Here is an 18,020-nt window from a genome sequence, read left to right on the forward strand (position 1 = left end):
CAGAAATAGGTTTACTTTCCCAGCCACTGTAGTTGTTTAGCTTTTATTGCCTTGGCCTTCACCGATTATTTCTCTTCATCCCCTCTTCTCAGAAATCTCATGCTTTTTGTGATGGACACAAGCTATCCCATCAGAAAAAAAAACAAACTGTAAAGCCTTCATGCACTACTGAGATGTAATAACCAAGACCAGTGTTACCACTGTGGCTTTTTGTCTCACTCCAGAGTCATTCTTAGCTCTCTGGGGAAAAAGATACTGTGCTCTGTTTGCCTCCAGGTGTTCAGATGTCCTTTGTGAAACTTTCTTTTGTCTGTTAGAAACAGCAGAGAAAGCAGAATTCACAGCACTTTCCTGATGACGATGTGGTATCTGCCACAGGCATCTAACATTCTCCTCTTTATAACAGAAGTTGAGGAAAATGACTGTTCTCTGCATTAGGCTGTATTTTAGGAAGAACATAAGCAAATATGGGATGTCTGGATCATGCTACGTCTATGCTCTGACAGTACCGGCTTGAGGGCTTCAGTTGAAAGAAAATGCTAAGGAAATGAAATATGGAATTTAACTCTGATGCTGAGGCTTAAGCACGTCATTGGGTAGCTTGTTCTTCAAGCCACCACGTAGAAGCATTTTAGTGTTTTCAGCAAGATTTATATGTAGTAGTGTGAGTTTGTTTTTCCTGTGGTTCTGCTTCATATACCAGAGTGGGTCGCTCGCTGTGTGTTGGTGTGCAAGCAGTGACTGTTGTCAGATGCTGTAGGAAACAAAACCCATCCTTGATCTGTTTATATTGCAGGCTACGGAGCACCATATGGCTATAGCACAGCTGCGCCAGCTTACGGTATGTATAGCCCAATAATTAACAAACTAGAAGTGATACAGAAACTGTTGTGGCAGTCCAAATGTGGCAGTCCAAGGAGAAATTCAAAGAGATTAAAGCTCTTAAACCATGACAACAACACTTTTATGCCATAACCTTGTGGTTCTTTTTTGGTTGGAGTAGCTTTTTTGCCTATGCTTTGCCTGATCTGTGGAAGGACCGCTTGTTCTAATTGCCTGTTCCCTTTCATACTGAAACTGAATTGAAGTAGTTTTCTTACTTTTTACAGCCAATCTATGCTCCATTCAAAGACTACCGAAGGGCCTATTTCAGCATCTCTGACCAATATTTCCCTAAATGGCATTACAGTAACATTGGCGAAATGTTTGTCCTCAAGTGTTAACTGGCTTGTGGACAAAGCTCCCTTAATGCCATCAACTCTGTGAAATCTCCAGTACAGTAAAAGTCTATGTGCGTATACCCCCACCCCCCACCCCTCGCAGGCTGAAATTCTGCTGCTTGGGACAAGCAGAATGGTTTGTGCGTAGCTTGCACCGTTAGCAGTCAGATGGCGAGGAAGCTAGGACATGGTAATTTGCCACAATGCTTTTTACTAAGAAACATAGTGGTTATTAGGCTGGCAAAGCACTGGTTTCATGAATATTGTAAAATAAACTAATGATCAGAGAGCTACGATGGAAGGGTTTTTCTTAACTCCGCTTTTCCCTACCCACCGGCTTTTTTTATGCTAGACTAACAATGCATACCTCTAACCGGCCCTTTTGGTTACTTTGAATGAGGTTTATGTGGCAATGGGAGCAAAGCAGTTTGGAGTCGGTGATATGTCCTGGCACACAGAAAGCGAGCCCACCAGACCCCATCCCCCTGTCCTCTCCTGTGGCAGGGACTGGGTAGAAGCCTGCTACTCAAATGGCAAGTTGAGTACGGTTCAAGGCCTGCAGTTTTTCCTATGGGAAACAGCCTGCAGTTTGCTATTAATTTCCTAGCTTTTGTAGCATTTGCAATACTTGTTCCTCTGAAATTTGCATAGCTTGGGCAATACCAGCTCCCCCGATAGCATTACAAAAATTAAAAGTATTTTGGAACGTTGATTTCATTACTTTCTTGTAGAGATATGAGCTATAAACAGTGGAGGAATGCTGCCGCTTTGTTGGAGATGTTCACTTGACTAAGGCCAGCCGCTCCTATTCTGTACTGCAGTGGGAAGGGAATGGAGAGCGGGCCCATGGGCTGCACTTACACGGTAGAATTCTCCTTTCAAAATGAAAGTAAATCCCGAGTTTTAGAACTCCTGCCCTGTTGGCTGGCCCAGTGCTTTGGCAGAACAGCAGCCGGCAGCAGCGCTGTCCCACTGAGCGTGCTGGGTGCGTTGTCTTTTGTGTTGTATTACACAAGGAGCAGCGACGTGTTTTCTCCAGGGAAAATGAAAGGAAGTTTAGTTCAGGGCTTACCTCACAGTAATGGGTTTTTTAAAAAATCCCTTTGGCTCTTTCCAAGCCATAGTCACAGACTGTAACTAAGACAAGTGGAATCTGCAAGTATGTACTTTTACGAGCGGGGACACAGTGACAGAAGAGGAATCCTTTCCCTGCCGAAGAAAAGAGTACAATCGTTACAAACTTCCCTTGCAGCTTTTCTTGCTTTTTCCATTCATTCCTTCTGGTTTGTGTTTTCTCTCACGATGCCTATTTTGGGAGCTGGATTTCCGTCACTTAGCTGTGTGTATGTGACATATCACTGACTTCAAAGCATTGTGGAATTGAATGCCCCCATTTTTCACATAAAGAGTTTCTGTTTTTAATGTCTTATGATTGTGATGCGAAGTACTGGGATAATGCTTTTTGGCTGTAAGGTAAACATGTCTCTCTGCCTTTGTAAGCTGTTGCATGTTGGGAAACTTCACTTTGATCATCTGGTGCTCTGGAATACCTGCTGTTGCTGCTTTGTGATTTCTAAATGGATACATAGGTTAAATACTAGAATTTAAATAGGAAAGATTTAAAAAACAAGCAAACAATTGTGCAGAAGTTTGCGAGGCCACAAGAACTCTATAATAATCATGAAATCAGGCAGATATTAATCTTTCCAGATTTGCCACTTCAATACAGGAGAGGAAATGCAGAATAATGAAGCAGATGCAGAATTTACTGTAGGTGCTTGATTTTTGGCTGACCTACCTGGATGCTTATCAAAACTGCTCAACAGTTTCCCTCCGGGTTCTCTTTTATGCACAGCAGTGCCTGTCTAGAATATCTGCAGTTGTAACTGGCCTGTGAAATTAACTCAGAACATAGAACGAGATAGTGGAGATTAATTATCATAAAGATGATGAAGCAGAGCTTCACGTCCAAAAGCACACTCTGCTTTTGGGACTATTGCTGACTTTAGTCTTACCAACCACCAGGACAAAAATGAAAGCAAAGTTTAAACTAACCATCTGTTGGAAATAGCGTGAAGTGTTGAAGTGTTACTGTTTATGGGGCTCTGCACCCTAAAATCACATTGACTGACTGATCTGGAAAAGGTTAATGAGAACACTACTGTAAGCTCTTATCTGACTTTCTTGGATCACTGAACTTATTTGGAGTCCTCTCCCTTTCTTCTCTCTGTAGGTTTACCCAAGAGAATGGTTCTGTTACCAGTTATGAAATTCCCAACTTATCCTGTTCCCCACTACTCATTCTTTTAGCAAATGGCAGAAGCTAATTCCTATTGATTGAACAACACAGTACAGTACAGAATGTTAGAAGAAAAAAAGCCTTTTTATCCTGTTTTCTTTGAACACATACTTGAGCAAAGTCATTTGTAAAGAAACATCTTTTTCCTACTTTTTGATTTTAACAAAATGCAAATTTAGTTCTCTAAAACTTGAAAAAAATGTTCTGTGAAATGTTACCTCATTTTCAAATAACTTATACCAGCCTTCTGTTATAGGGAAGAACTAGAAGCTTAAATCTTACGTTTTAAATGAAGTATCCGATTATGTAAAATTAAATTTGTGAAGGATGTATAGAATATAAAACACTGATCACAAATAAACTGTTTTGTTGTAACACAAGAGTACTGCCTGTTTCCTAATGCAGTCACACAGATTCAGTTAATGACCTGTACTTGTTGTAGGGTTATTAAATGCAGGGCATAGTTCTTTAAAAAATAAAAACTAAAAATAAAAAAAAAACCTCACACAATAGAAACTTTACAGTTAACATTTAACTTTGTAAATATTATGGTGTGTAATAAACTTAGTAAAATATGGGTTAAAATATTGTTTTATCTTATTTTTTATAGTTAAGCATCAGTACCTGAGTTTCCTTAGAATCTTTAAGATCAGCATACTGTAACTGTGGTTTTAGACACAGTCTTAATTATCCAAGAAGGCTTTTCACTTGTACACAAAACACTGAAAAACAAACGAAACAAAGGGAATTAATCGTAGGCTGTCTCTCTGTATTAGGTTGCATTCTGTGAAATAAGTATCAAACAAGGGAGGTTCCCACAGAAGGACTTTTACGTAATTACAGGGACACACAGTTAAGTCTGTATTGCCCAGAGAAAGGACAACAATAATGTTACAATCAGGTTCTTTAGAGCTCAAAAGCTGCTTGTTTTCCTTTCTTTTCTGTTTTTACAAAACAAAACAAAAAAAGAAAAAAAAAAAAACAAATTGCACTTGTTCTTGTGGCCTTCTTCACTTTTAAGATTGTCTGCCCACCCTTGATTTTCCATCCACCATTTCTACAGAAAGCATTTTAGTTGTCAATCTTATATCGGAACAAAGGGTTCTCCTTTTCCCCCTTCATTTACAAGAATCTAAAGCAGCAACAAGGTCCCCATGAAAACTTGCTATTTAATTGTCCCAGTTCTCGTTGAGTGCTGCTGTGAAAAGTGACACACTTCAGCCATAGGCCAGTACTTTTCTAAGAGTCGGTGCTCAAACCGAAAGAATCTTCTTTCCGATAAGGAGCGTGTGCGCTGTCTGGCATTCCAGGACAGGCCCCAGCTCCACGCTCTCTCCATGTACTGTAGACTTCTGCATAAAAACTGCTGTGGGCTCCAACGAGGGGTTCGAGTAGTCTTTATTAAGGTATCACCCCACAAAATAAGCAGCATTGTTGGTTGCACTTCTCTACTCAGACCTCACCCGTTGCTTTTCATAGGTTCGCTTTAGTTCATGCGCTTTTCAAGGCTGCCTTTATACACTGTCCTCCAACAGACTGCTGCTGAGGCAGGGGGAGCTTTATATACGAAGAGGGTGTAAGAACGGTGCTTAAAGCAATGTAAAGTTCCTCCTCCCCTACGCCCCCCGTTACAGGGAAAGAAATATTAGAAAAGCTTAATAAGGGGTGGCTTTTATAACAAGCTGCTTTTCTTGGAATTAACCGCAGCTGTTATTCTTAAGCTCAGTATTTGCGCTGAGGAATGTGTTTATCTCTCAAATGGTTTTTCTTCTGCCGTAGCTTTCGCTTTCGTTTGGTGTCGGTGGTACTTTAATAAAAAAACGTACATCTATTGACCAGTAGTGGCGAGCCTGCTGTTGTCATCCATGCGTTAGTGTTGGAATAAAGAGCAGGGTCTTGGGGATGTAGTCAAATTGAGCGGTGCTCGTAAATCACCGATATGTTTTGCTGGCCTATGGATGAAAGGAAGCCATCACGGAGCAGAAAAAGCATGGCTGATAAGAGCCCATTTTTGTTAATCAAATATTCATTCAAGGAATTTTTTCCTCTGCACACATATTTCCCCCTCCCCCCCTTCTCTTTTGGAGTTCCCCTGATTGGCAACTGTTTATAGTTTCTTTTTTTTTTTTTTTTTGAACCCCCAGCTTTGTAAAATTTCAAACAAAATATTCTTTGAACCAATTCTATACGATGACCATTCGTAAGCCAAATAACTTGTTCTTATTTCAAAAACAAGGAGGGCGCTATGCTCTTTTCCAACATGATGGCAGTCATTTCAGATGATTTATAGAAGTCATTTTTTATTTTTTTTGTCATTTGTTGGGAGTTACTAACCACATTGTAAACTTGCCCCCTTGCTGCATATTTTACATTTCTCTGCTTTACTGAAAATATGAATGAGCTGTCAGTTCTTTGTTTAGAAAGTGGTAACCTTGGAAGTGTTAGATGTTTCAATACCTTCAAAGAATTAAAAGTGCCCATTTTACAATGAAAATTCCACTTGCAGCTGAAAGAGCAGAGAAATTTAAATGGAGCTTTAGCTTCACCCAGTCTCTGAAATTAACATGAAGTTTTTGCTTCTCTGCTCTTTTCCCACTGTAGGTGGTTTTTTCATTGACAGTCCCTATTGCCAGCCTCTCAGCATCGCACCTTTTATTATTCACTTGGGCCCTCAAGATTTCTTCTCTGACTTCTAGAACCATCAGGTTGTGTGGCTCGAAATGGCATTTTGTACATGTCTTAAAAGCAAGAAAAAAACGTGGCTTGTTTTGAGGTTTCTCAACTTCAGACATGGAATCTGAGCTTTTTTCTTTTTTTTTTTTTTTTAAGTGTTTTTCTCACTTCTTGAACTTTGTTCCATTTAATGAAAAGCAATACTTACTCCAAGCCACAGTCCTTTCTTTGGGTACATAGCAATAGATGTGTATATACTTCTGGTTATTTCTTTACACTAGAAGGGAAAGACTGGTGTGTTGGGGGGGGGGGGGGAACCAAACACCAAAACAAGAAACAAAACCTAGCGGAGTGCCTGCTTTAAGCAGTGAATCCTGCATTTATTTTCACTATCGAAGTACTTTGGAATTTTAATACTATGACTGTATTTGCATGTTTCCTATAAAAATTGCTACAAAGACTTGCAATGGTCACTCTCGAAGCAGTAGTGTTTTGGACCATTGTACATGTCAGCAGACATGAAATGTAGCAAAAAGGCAGAAGAAAAAATAGAATATATATTTTTTCCAAAATCATAACTAAATGATATATTCTCTCTCTCTCTCTGTCTCTTCCCCACATCATTAATATGAGGCACAAAAAGGGTAGGCCTGAACTTGACTTTAAAATGGATTGCTTTTGTGTCTCATAAAATCATCACCAAATGACAGGAAAACATAGTATTTGGTAAACATTTAGTTCAAAAAAGCTTCGCTGCTCTAAATTTAGTGAGTTTTTTTCCTCTTAAATATTTGTATGTTGATATTTTGAGATTGTGAATCGGCAATCAGCAATAACTGAAAGGTGAATGGTTTTTTTTTTAAATGGTATTGGAACATCTATATGTTGCAGCTTAAGACTTTTAAGCAGTTTTCAGCAGGTTAATACCACTTTATTCTCATTCTCTCCGGACCTTCATAGCCATATGCACTTGTATAAAATAAGCAGAAATGTAGTGACTGTAAGCTGAGATCGTGATATAAAAGGTAAGAGATTTTATTTTCAGCTTAAAGAATATTTTTATTGCTTTTTTTCTATACTTGTGACAATCTTATATATGGCACGGTTTTATTATGTCTTGTTTAACTGAATGTTTAAACAGGTAATAAGTAGGTCTGAATTCCAACTTTGTATTTTTCAAGGCCACTTCAAATATTCCAGTTTCAGTTAAAAACAAAAATATTACTTAACACTTTTGAGAAATTGTTTGGTTTTATCAATAGACTGTTCTCCCGCAAGTATTTTTCTCTTGTGTAGCATAAAAAGCTGTATTGCTACTGCTGTGTGTCAGGCACTGTATTCCCTGCGTGCCTGTCGGAAACCCTTGGGTAGGTACCAAAGCCACGGCCGTGGCCTGCACTGAAAGCCATACCCTGGTTATAGGTACATGGAGTAAAACTGACAGGAGGAATGTGTGATATTATCTAACTAATACAGAGAGAAATTATTTCCCTGAACTATTAAAGCTGAACTCCAAATGAAGAATGAGAGACTTTGATGATATTACAGTTAAAATCTGCAGAGATCAATTTACATTAGGCCAAATTAATTTGTGAAGCAGCCAGGTTTGCTTTCCTCTTGTGGGTGCAGTGGGAGGAGAGGAAGGCAGGCAGGCAGTGATTTAACTCTGCATGAGTAATTTGCTTAGCTGTGGTTTTCTAAAGCTAGAAACTAGGATGCAGCCATCCATAAATAATTCCTTTCAGTTCTGTAGTAAATGTTTTAACAAATATTTTACTTGGATTAAAATGGTTCTGGATTATGACCTATATGGTGCACATGATATGTGTAGTTTTAAAATACTAGGGTTTTTTTTTAATTTGCCTTTATATAACCTTGCGTTATGCAAAGTTGCATAGTACAGTACTGCACAATTGCAGTACTTGCAGTACTTGAAGTTGCTGGAAACAACTTTTTATATAAAAACGGTGGTTAAAAAAAAAGGGGGAGGGAGTTGATGATGTTGTATTAGCATTTTAGGGTCTCAATTCAGAGATGAAAGCATAAAAAAACCCTGATCACAGTTTATACTGATGTAAAACAGGAAAACACTTAGTATGGAATATGTAGTAGTATATCAGGCTGAAAGCTTGTTGTTTTGCATCAAAATATAACAGCAAAATTAAAATATATTTCATTTCGATATTGAAAACATCAAATTCCATAAATAACTGCATGTGTAGGTTATCCATAACTCAAGATATGTCTGGATAGAATTCATAGGCTGATGTAGAAAAATAGCTGTTAAATACTATTAGCTTTTGCTGCTATTGGCAAACATCTGATCTGACGAGTGGCCTCTATTTTGGCACCTGGGGAAACAACCCAAGGAACTGTAGCAGTGACTCGCACATGAAAGCACATAACCATTTGATTACATTTGCAGGTGCAGTCGATGAGCCATCAGAATGTCCTTCCCATTCGGTGGTGCAGATTTTCATCTGCTGTTATCTTCAAGGTGCAAACGTGGGGCTCGGTCTGAAGCTCACTTAAAATTCAATGCATTCTTTCAGCCTGTCAGGCTACGCAGTCCTGATAGCAGAGCAGCAGGCTGCTCTCGTTCCTTGGAAGACAGTATTTTATATGCGCCAAGGCAATGTTAAGGGGCATTATAATGAACTTCTCATGAGTATTCCTTTCCTAGGCTTACCCAATGTCAGTCTGACAAGCACTGTCCAGTTCAAGGACTGATTAATAAAATGTCTTGCTGACTCTTACTTGATCTGTTTCTTTGTGGCCTGTACTTGGCAGCTTAATCCGTTTGTATTGGTTTCCTTCAGAACTGCTTTGATGTGAATTTCCATATTTTTCTGTCATTGCCCTTTTAACTCTTACAATCCTAAGCATTCCACTCTTCCACTTTTTTTAAGTTCTCACTTTGTTGGATCTTCTCTTTTTCACTGAAAAGATACTAGATTTCTCTAGCACATTGGTGTTCGTAATGCAAGCACTGATGTCCAAAATTTGTCCGCTCACCTTTGCTGCACCCTTTCTCAGTAGGATAGACACCATTTCCTGACATGCAAAATACACAGTGTACTGAAGACTCCTAAATCCTGAGGTCTGCAGCCACCTGGAATCAGTGATAAGCTCCTAAGGTGCGAGACTGCCTAGGAGCCTGTCTCATCAACAGTGGGACTTGAGCAAAACATTCCCCTGTACTGAAGTGTCACAGATGTAGGCTCCTTAAGTGTCTAATATATTGATATCTGAGAGCAGTTAAATTCTAACCGTAGGTTTTAACCTAACTGAAATACCAGGCTGTTATCTGATGAGTAATTTGGGTAACATCTGCTTGATCAATGTTGCAACAAGCACTGTTTTCCTAAGACGGAACTAGAAACTCCTTTCTTTTGCATAATACTTGCAGGTTTCCTTTTAAAAGCCTCCTCACAGGAGCATGGTCTGAAGTGCCTTTTCTGTGAGATTAGAGGTCTGCTTTACAGCTGCTGAGCTTTGTACTTCAGATATACCCAACAGCCAAATATGTAAACCTGGTTTCATATGCTTTGTGCAGCTGCTAGGATCATTGCCTATTTTGTAGTACCTTTTCGGTGAAGCAGAACTGTTACAGTTTGAAGTTCTGGTTCATGGAAAAGAATTCTGAAAATGTTCCTTTCAATTAGTACCTGTATCAATAGGATACCAGGGAAAGTCCGTGCCCGTATGCTACCCACCTTAACTCTAGTTTTAGCTAACCAGATGATAGTGTGTATTTTGGGAGATGGTGTCCAGCGCTTAAAGGATTAAAAGAAGCCAGAGCGTTATCATAAAGAATCGACCTGTTTAATGTGTTATCTGTATTGGAGGCAATGGTACTGCTATTGGCTTTGGAACGACAACACTGAGCTTCAGTGGTCTGCTCAGTTACCACTGAGGAAAGTGAGGCTATTTAGAGAGCGGGGATAAAACAGGACCGTTCCAACGTTACAACAGCATTTGTTTGCCTTTAGCTGCTCTTGCGTACAAACACATCATCAGGCAGGTACTTGCTTTCCCTTTCTACCAGTTTGGGTTTCATGGGACCGCATGAGGGAGGAATGTCTGTATAACAAGCCTGTTGCACTGGCTGACTGGCGTCAGCACAGTGCTTCTCTCCAGCCCATCTCCCCATCAGAGAATTTAATCCCCGTTGACTTCTTACACAGTTGTAGCACTGGTGTAAGAGCAGCATTGATATGATCTTGCTATGAGGTCATACATTCTAGAAGCAGTGTGTTCCTTTGTTTTGAAACAGGTGAAAACTAGACAGAAGTATTTTTTTAGAGATTTGTTAGCACATGACTTCAGGAGACAGCTGGTGTTATCATACATATGATACAAATCAGCTGGTAGCTCCTTTCCAAAAGTGCATAGCTCTGCAAGGAGCTGGCACCTCCATTTCACCAGCTGCAATGGTCAAACAACTCGAGTTTTAAACAGCAGTCTTTACAGATGGAAACCCTTAAGTACTGTGTACTGCTATCCATACCTCAACATTTTTCCTCCTGATGGGTGAGTGGCAGCTGGAATGCCTGTCATTTTCCCAGATATACAACTGTGAATTTTGAAGAATTTTGAAGGTATTCGATAAAGTAGGACTTCAGTCCTACTTTGCCAGCCATACGAGTTTTCTCCAGGAACGCTCTATCTAGAGACAGTTTTAAGGCAACCAGATTGGTTTGGAGGGCTTGGCTAGCTGAAAGCATGGCGCATGATGCTTCCTGCCATCGTGTCCTTTCTCTGCCAGTGCCTGCTGTCTTCCTTAAGCACACATTCAGGAGCTGGAACACGATGACCTTACTCCTGGGCACTGTGCCACATGGATGGAGGGAGGCCAGCCTATACTCATGAAGGGAATGTGTAACACGCGGCCTCTGTTGCCCGAGGAATTTCTGTTGGACACAGTGCACAATCCAAGCCTCACAAAGGCAATTTAGTGCCTGGGTAGGTGGTTCCTAATCTGTCTAATTTGCTGTCATGTAGCCAATGTGAGTTAATTAGATGATTCAGCAATTGTCATGGCTCCCACTTAATGTGCTACAAACCCTGCTGCTGTGACTTTCACTGCAGTTAAATACCTTTGCTTCTGTGAATTCTGTCTTTCCCTGCCTTTTCTGATCACCTTCTAGCATCCCAGTAGTAACTGATTCTCTCAAGTTATGGAATTGTTACATAGAAGTTTCTAGATTCTTCAGAACTTTTTATCAGCCTATGAAGAGCTTCAGAGAAACAAGTTTTCCTACAAATATTTCAACGTATTCATGTGCCAAGGGAGTATTTCTACTCATTTACAAAGATCTGTGAAAATAACTCTGGTGTCTCTGATCTCTGGAGACTAGGATTCTTTGAGACCAGTTGCCTTCTGGTTGGAAAAAATATTTAAAGTGTGTCTTAATAAAAGACTATGCCCTCTAGCCACCGAAAGAACTTAACGGGAAAAATCCACAAATCTAAAATTATTCGAGGCTTTTTGATTTCACTGAACTATTGAGCAAAATTTCCCTGACCACAAGTTCCTTGCATTACTAGGAAGTAAAAAATGAAGGAAGAGTGGCATAAAGATTTTTCAAGTGGTCTAGGAAAAAGGCCTCCTGTTTGTTGGCTGTTCTACTGTGGAACATCTATCTCTTGGCACTTCTAAAACTCCAAGAAGCAATAAATCTGACCAGCTTTAGCATACACCCCTGAGCCAGTCCCAGCAATGTCCTTTGAGAGTGAGCCTGGCAGTCCCTGCCTTTTCAGTCACTGATCCCCTGAAACAGTGTCCCTTGCTTCACTGGTAATTCTGCAGCTGCACTTCTGAGAGCCCGTAGGCTATCACAGTCTAGAGGTGGGATTCCTGAACATCTCTCCAGAACTGTATAAATGAAGAGCAAGAAGACAATATAGTATTTCAGTCTTTACTCAGACAAAATGCAAGTTTCCCTCTGCCTCTTTTGCTTGCTAGGCTAAGATACGATCATTTGGTTTTAGAAATCGCTGCCTTTAGTAGCTAAATTCCCTGTAGACAGTTGCCTGTTACTTAATCAAGGGAAAAGTATGTCCCAGCCTCAGATGAGTTCCAAGTCACAGCAGCAGCTTACAAAAACAGCTACTATTTCCGGTGGCTCTGGGAAACAGCACAGGAACTCTGCTGCAGTAGATTCTTTTGGATACATTATGAGATACGTAAATATGAAGTTCAGATTGCTGTCCTCAGTTGTGAAGCTGACTAAGGCCTCTCCTGTCTGACATCAAAAGAATGAAAACGAGCTCTCAGCTGGACTCACTGAGGAGTTCTGTTAAGAACGGTTGTGCTGTCTTAAAAAACTGTAACTCAGCTGCAATGTTCAGGGGACAGACCCTCCCAGGCTTCCTGCTGAATCAATCTATTGAAAAATGAGATACTTTATTGACTTACTTAAAGCAAAGCAGAGGGATATTGTAGTTCCATCCTCTATCTACAGTATATGAGGCAGCTTGTCTGACAGCTCATTGGTTTCATTCTTTTGTTTTGGCACATCTAGTTTGCTGTGAATCTGATCCTTACTGTGAAGTGGAAATTGTGTTATGGTCATTTTAGAGCAATTCACTGCAGAAGCTCGGCACTGAAGTCCTATGCCTATGGATTGTGGCAGCAGTTTTCACTTGTACTTTCTTTAGAACATTAACCTCTTAAGCTAGTCATTAAGCATTTGACATAAAAGAATTGTCATCACGAAGCTTTTTTATTACTTAACCCCAGAAGTTATGTCTCTCTAGCTTTATTTGCGTCATCTAAATCCACACCTATTTATGTCCAGGTTTTCTAGTGCTCTTGAAACATCTTCCTTTTTCCCATTCTGCTGAAGGAAATGGGACTGATTCAGCTGTTCGTGTGTCACTGATGTTTAAGATAATACAGAAGCATGAGCAAGACACATATGCTTGTTCCTCTAGTCTGGGGTCTTCTAGGAGAAAGGGTGCTTTTTCTATTCGGCCTGTCTGATACTGTGTAGGCAATGCAATGCCTTACTAAAAGTAGCTGTGTGAGTATTGTAAGAAGTTCATCATAGTATAAGATTTAAATCCAGTAAAGTGGTTTTTTTTTCTCCAGTTCCTGTGGCTGCATGAGACATTCAGGCGACGTGTTTACCCTAACGTTTAAGAGGAGTTGAATGTCCAAAAGTGGTACATGGAAATGTGCAGTTCTAAAGCAAATTTCTTGTTTTGGATATTGTTTTTATCTTGTATTTGGTGCCTTAACTCTGTACAATCTAAAGTCATATATACTGTACCACGGGCAGTTCAATAGTTAAGTGTACTTTAAAAGAACCCATCAAGCCTGGTCTACAGAAACTGTTGAAAAGACTAAAGCCTTCTCAGTGGGAGAGTTCTCTTCACATGTTTAATTAATATTCCATTGATAAACAAGAGTTGCAAGAATTAAAGAGCATATAAAAATTTTAACCACAGACTGAGACTGAATTTATCTGATTTCCAGCTTGAAAGGTTTGTGGCAATAAAACTATTAAAGGTACAGTCTCTTCTATGCTGTGTAAGTAAACAACGTCAAAACATTTTATAGCTAACCAGAGTGCATGTTTGTGAAAACCTCTGGACTGTTATCTCTACTAGAACAAATTACACTAATTCTAAAAGGCACTAATGGAATGTAATTGGCCACCCTTCGTTCGTTGGTACAGGGGAGTTGGAACGATAAGAGTTGCAATTAAGTTTTAATTCCAAAATAGCATGTGGACTTAAGCCTCGTTCCTGCCTCTTACCTAGATCTAGAAGCTCCAGGTGCCTTATGCGGCTTTGCAGCTCACGAGGTGTAGCACAGCTTCTGCTTGAACACACGCTTGCTGGATGCATCTGGTCCTGGTAGAATGGACTGAGGCAAGAGAGAGAGAGAAAAGAAAGAAATGAAGCTTAGAATGCCCTTCTTCAGTCTTAAGGGTTGAGCATCACAGATAAAAGAGGTTGGAGGGAAAGTTGCACTGCCTTTTCCAAGTCCATTAATAAAGTCTGTGGTAAAACCAGGAGGTTTATGTCTACCGTGGTAAACCAGCAGCTTTTGTGTACTAAGAGCAGGGGGGGTGGTATTGTTTTTTAATAGTTTATAAGAAATTAGATAAGAGGTTTAAGCTATCCATATAGCAGGCTAAGAGCTGCTAGTGATGTTGCCACAGGAGATGAATTTTTTCTGCTGTTCAGTAAACAAGTCGAGGATGGAAGGTTTTCCAGAGGAGGGAGAGGAACAGGGGAAATCCAATTAACAAATTCTGTCTCCTGATGCAGCCCTATCCAAAACAGGGAGACTGCTCCAGGCAGTGTATATGGCATGCAACTGAATTTGGGGAGGGAAGGGAATACTGATAACTTATTTCTACAATGCCCACAGTTTTCTAGACAACTTGCTTTTACACAGAACAGCATGGCAACAAGGGAAAGCAGATACTGCTTCCACAGCTACATGTTGTAATGTACATATTTCAGGTCACCAATATTGGTGTAACTAGTTATGACAAAGTAGGTTCATCTTGCCAGAAAAGCATATTCTGACATTCTATCCACTTTTGTTTTTTTAAGCTAGAGGGGAGTTAATTATAGCACTCATCTGTTTCAAAGGGAGTAGAGCAGAAGGTAAGTTTTAACTTCATACTTAAAAGCTGCTATGAATAAATTGATTAACAGTGTTCCATGGAAACAACCTGATGTACTTATTTATTTTGTTTGTGCTCATTTCTATGTTCTTAGAAAAGCACAAGCTCCTGTAAGCATAATCAATACAAAGTTACTCAGGGTACTGTCATCCCAGCAGTGGACACTAACTGCATCTTAAGTCAACAGGCACATATAAATCAAGCTTAATTAAGAGGAACAGAACATCTTGGCAGGTTTTGCTTTACTACTGGCACTGTTACAATTTAATGATCTATGCATACAGAAATGTGTGTATTGCTGCACTCCCAGTAGAACTTGTAGTTCTGTAAGGGCATCCTGTAAGCTAACAACGTAAACTGTAGTCAGTGTAGGAGAGAGAGTAGTATTCTTTCATTATTTCCACAAAGAACTGTTTATAAGCAGATGGAACGTGATACTGCTCCAAGCAGAACAGTGGGCTGAAGGACAGCATTCAGAGCAGTGTAGCTTTTGAGAAGTTAGTGATAATATTAATTTAATTATCAACATTCTAATTTGTGGTGCAGATTATTTCCTGTGTTTTCAAACTCGTATCACTGCTTCCTTGCTCAAAATAACAGGAAAAAGACAAGTGTAGTTTTCTAATAACATCTATTGCATGGAAATATATATATAGTGGAAGAAAATGGAGGCTGTACTGCAGAGAGCCTATTCAACTACAGAGCCATTCTCTGGGCAATGCTGCATAATTTAAGAGTGGGTAAATACACCTTCAGGGACAACAGAACAGATGTTTAAAAAAACCCACAGAAAAAAGCCTCAAAGCTTTGTCCAGCCATACATCCATTGTTCCCTGAAAAAGGGGCAGGTACATTCACATGCGCTTAGTGAGTTCTACATCAGACATCACAGAGGTCCTTAAGGACAAATGTTTTAAAGCTAGTCTCCTTTTGGACAGAAAAGGGAGGAAGTTGACTCTGTCTTCCAGTTCCAAAGTACAGTGTCTTATTTCTGATCCTAACCCTAAGTCAATATTTATTGATCAGACTGACTAAGCCTTTTAGGTCGACAACGTCTCTATGAAGCAATTCTGTTCTCTCAAGCCTCTGCAGGGGCCAGCAACTGGTGCTTAACTACTACTTCCACTGCAGAATGTCACACGTCCTCCAGCTGTCCCAGAGCCATTCTGGGACACTTGCACTTCTAAGAGAGCAACACTGCTGTGGGGGGACTGTCAAAAGCACTGAAATACTACAACAGAGCAAGTCCCAGTGGGCTGTATGCTTTTTAAAGTCCTGTCCAGTTCTCAGTGACAAAGTTGAGCATGAAACCTGTACTGCCAAACGTACCAGCCCCTTAGTGAGAAGGACAGCTGTGGGAAGCAGTCTCGGAAGTGGAGATTTTGAGGAAAAGCTGGTATTTTCCAAGTCCAACTCATAAGCTTTTTTTTTTCCCCCAATGGTTGAGTTTCCACCCACCAAAAATCACCATCAGTCAAATCAATTAAAAGAATTGCTACTAATTTGGCTAAAACATCCCCCTTGTATAACCCAAACTACCACTACCCGTCCACCTAAAGACTTCTTAAGCAAAGAATCCTCATGAGGCAGAGCCCTGCTAAGAGTCTGCACAGTAAAAGGCAGACAGGAAATCTGGCAGCACAGTATAATGTGATGTTTCTAATGACAATTACTTCTACAAGAAAAGGAAAAGACAGAGGTAGTGCTTTGGGACAGTGTTTCATGCTCAGCAAGTTTGTAGAGGGAAGGAATGCAATTCTATAAATCACTTGTACTGTATTTCTGTTTCTAGACTTGAATGAATTTCACTTTTCCTTTGTGGGTCAGCATAGTAAACATTAAAGAAAGGTCTATTTTTCTAAATCTCTTTCACCAATAGAGGTCTGACCTGCAGCCAACAGATGGATTTATTTATCCACAGAGGACAGAGTGTTTATTTTTACACTAAGATTGGATATGGCATTGAATAAAAAGTATGACCTTTGAACTATCTAAACTTTAAATACTATGAACAAATTCCGCAGATGACTAATATGGTGGACAATTCCATCTTTCTTCCCAACAAATCTCTCTCTCAAAAGAAGTTACCCAGAATCAAACTTCCAAATGAAATACCACAGATCCTTGTGGTCTAATTACAGACTACTTTCAAACTATTTAAGATTTCTCCCAATCTGTAGTCTGTAGAGAACAATGATGTTAAGCTATTCCTGACTATACTGCAAATAAAGCAACTTCAAATGAAGTAATTCGGTAACAATCTTAGCTATTTATAGCATTAAAAACGTAAACTGAACATTCAAATTGTCTTAATTTGGTAGCAGTTGAGTGGGAAGAAAAATAACTGCACACTGAATTTTAAATTGAGCTGTATCTACTTACTAGCCAAAAAAGCCTGCAAATGTAAAGTAAATGGAATGCTCTTTGTATATTAAGTTGCTTCCTCACGTGATGCTGTACCCTGTACACTTGGCTTCATTTGGCTTCTGTGTTGTGGTTTGTACGCCAGCCACTGTTATTAACTGTACACCACACTTAGACCTGCACTGTAATCTTGGTTCATTTGCCACTGATTGTAACCCAATGCTTACAGACTTCTCTGTATATAAAACCATAACAATGTCCCATTTGCTTCCAATAGCATACAATAAAGGCTTATCTCTGTAAACAGGAATTATGGCCTTATGATTGGTTTGGAGTTTTTTGTTTACAGTGAGGAAACTGGCTTTAAAGTTTTTTTGAAGCCTGGGAAGCCAAATCACTAGAGTCCATTCTCCTTTAGTCAGGTAATAGCCTCCCTCAGCAGAAAGGGGAGACACTGCTTCCTAAGGCTGCAGTTTTAGCAGAGATGATCATGAGCAACGTAGTGACTTTGAAATGCACACATAAAGTACATTTATGCTGAGACAAGCAGAATGCATTCCTTCATAAAGGTGGCAGTGAACGGAGTATACAGGACTGAAATTGCAAGGGCTGCTGCGCACAAATAGCGCTGGGGGTTAGCCAATGGAAGCAGTAACAGAAAAGCCCACAGAGGGCTGTGATGAGCCTAGCCAGGAAAGCAAGTTCTACTTCAGTACAAAAATTGGGCATTTCCTAGTACTTAGCTAATTAGAAAAACTGGATGTCTATTTTCTTAAAAGATAAATTACATATATAAAGAACGAGTAAGGTTCTCTC

General features: G+C 39.8%; 1 protein-coding gene and 1 long non-coding RNA gene across 15 annotated transcripts in view; one reads left to right on the forward strand and one right to left on the reverse strand.

Moving 5' to 3' along the window:
- The window catches only part of LOC135316191 (uncharacterized), a 26,797-nt gene extending 12,747 nt beyond the window's left edge, over positions 1-14,050 (reverse strand). The window contains exons 1-2 of the long non-coding RNA XR_010375629.1: positions 13,959-14,050; positions 4,144-4,241 (exon numbers count right to left, since the gene is read on the reverse strand). This is a non-coding gene — a long non-coding RNA (uncharacterized LOC135316191). The remainder of the gene's footprint in view (positions 1-4,143; positions 4,242-13,958) is intronic.
- The window catches only part of STRBP (spermatid perinuclear RNA binding protein), an 87,264-nt gene that overhangs the window by 54,512 nt on the left and 14,732 nt on the right, over positions 1-18,020 (forward strand). For 5 of the 14 annotated variants that reach the window (XM_064468574.1, XM_064468575.1, XM_064468576.1 and 2 more), the window contains 2 exons: positions 797-841; positions 3,454-3,899. In XM_064468574.1, the coding sequence (XP_064324644.1) occupies positions 797-841; positions 3,454-3,530 (122 nt within the window). In that variant the 3' untranslated portion in view covers positions 3,531-3,899. Of the gene's footprint in view, positions 1-796; positions 3,428-3,453; positions 3,900-7,152; positions 7,218-8,617; positions 17,515-18,020 lie in introns of those variants that run through there. The other 9 variants (XM_064468571.1, XM_064468572.1, XM_064468573.1 and 6 more) reach the window with 7 other exon arrangements.

The sequence above is a fragment of the Phalacrocorax carbo genome, chromosome 18, assembly GCF_963921805.1.
Source record: "Phalacrocorax carbo chromosome 18, bPhaCar2.1, whole genome shotgun sequence".
NCBI lineage: Eukaryota > Metazoa > Chordata > Aves > Suliformes > Phalacrocoracidae > Phalacrocorax > Phalacrocorax carbo.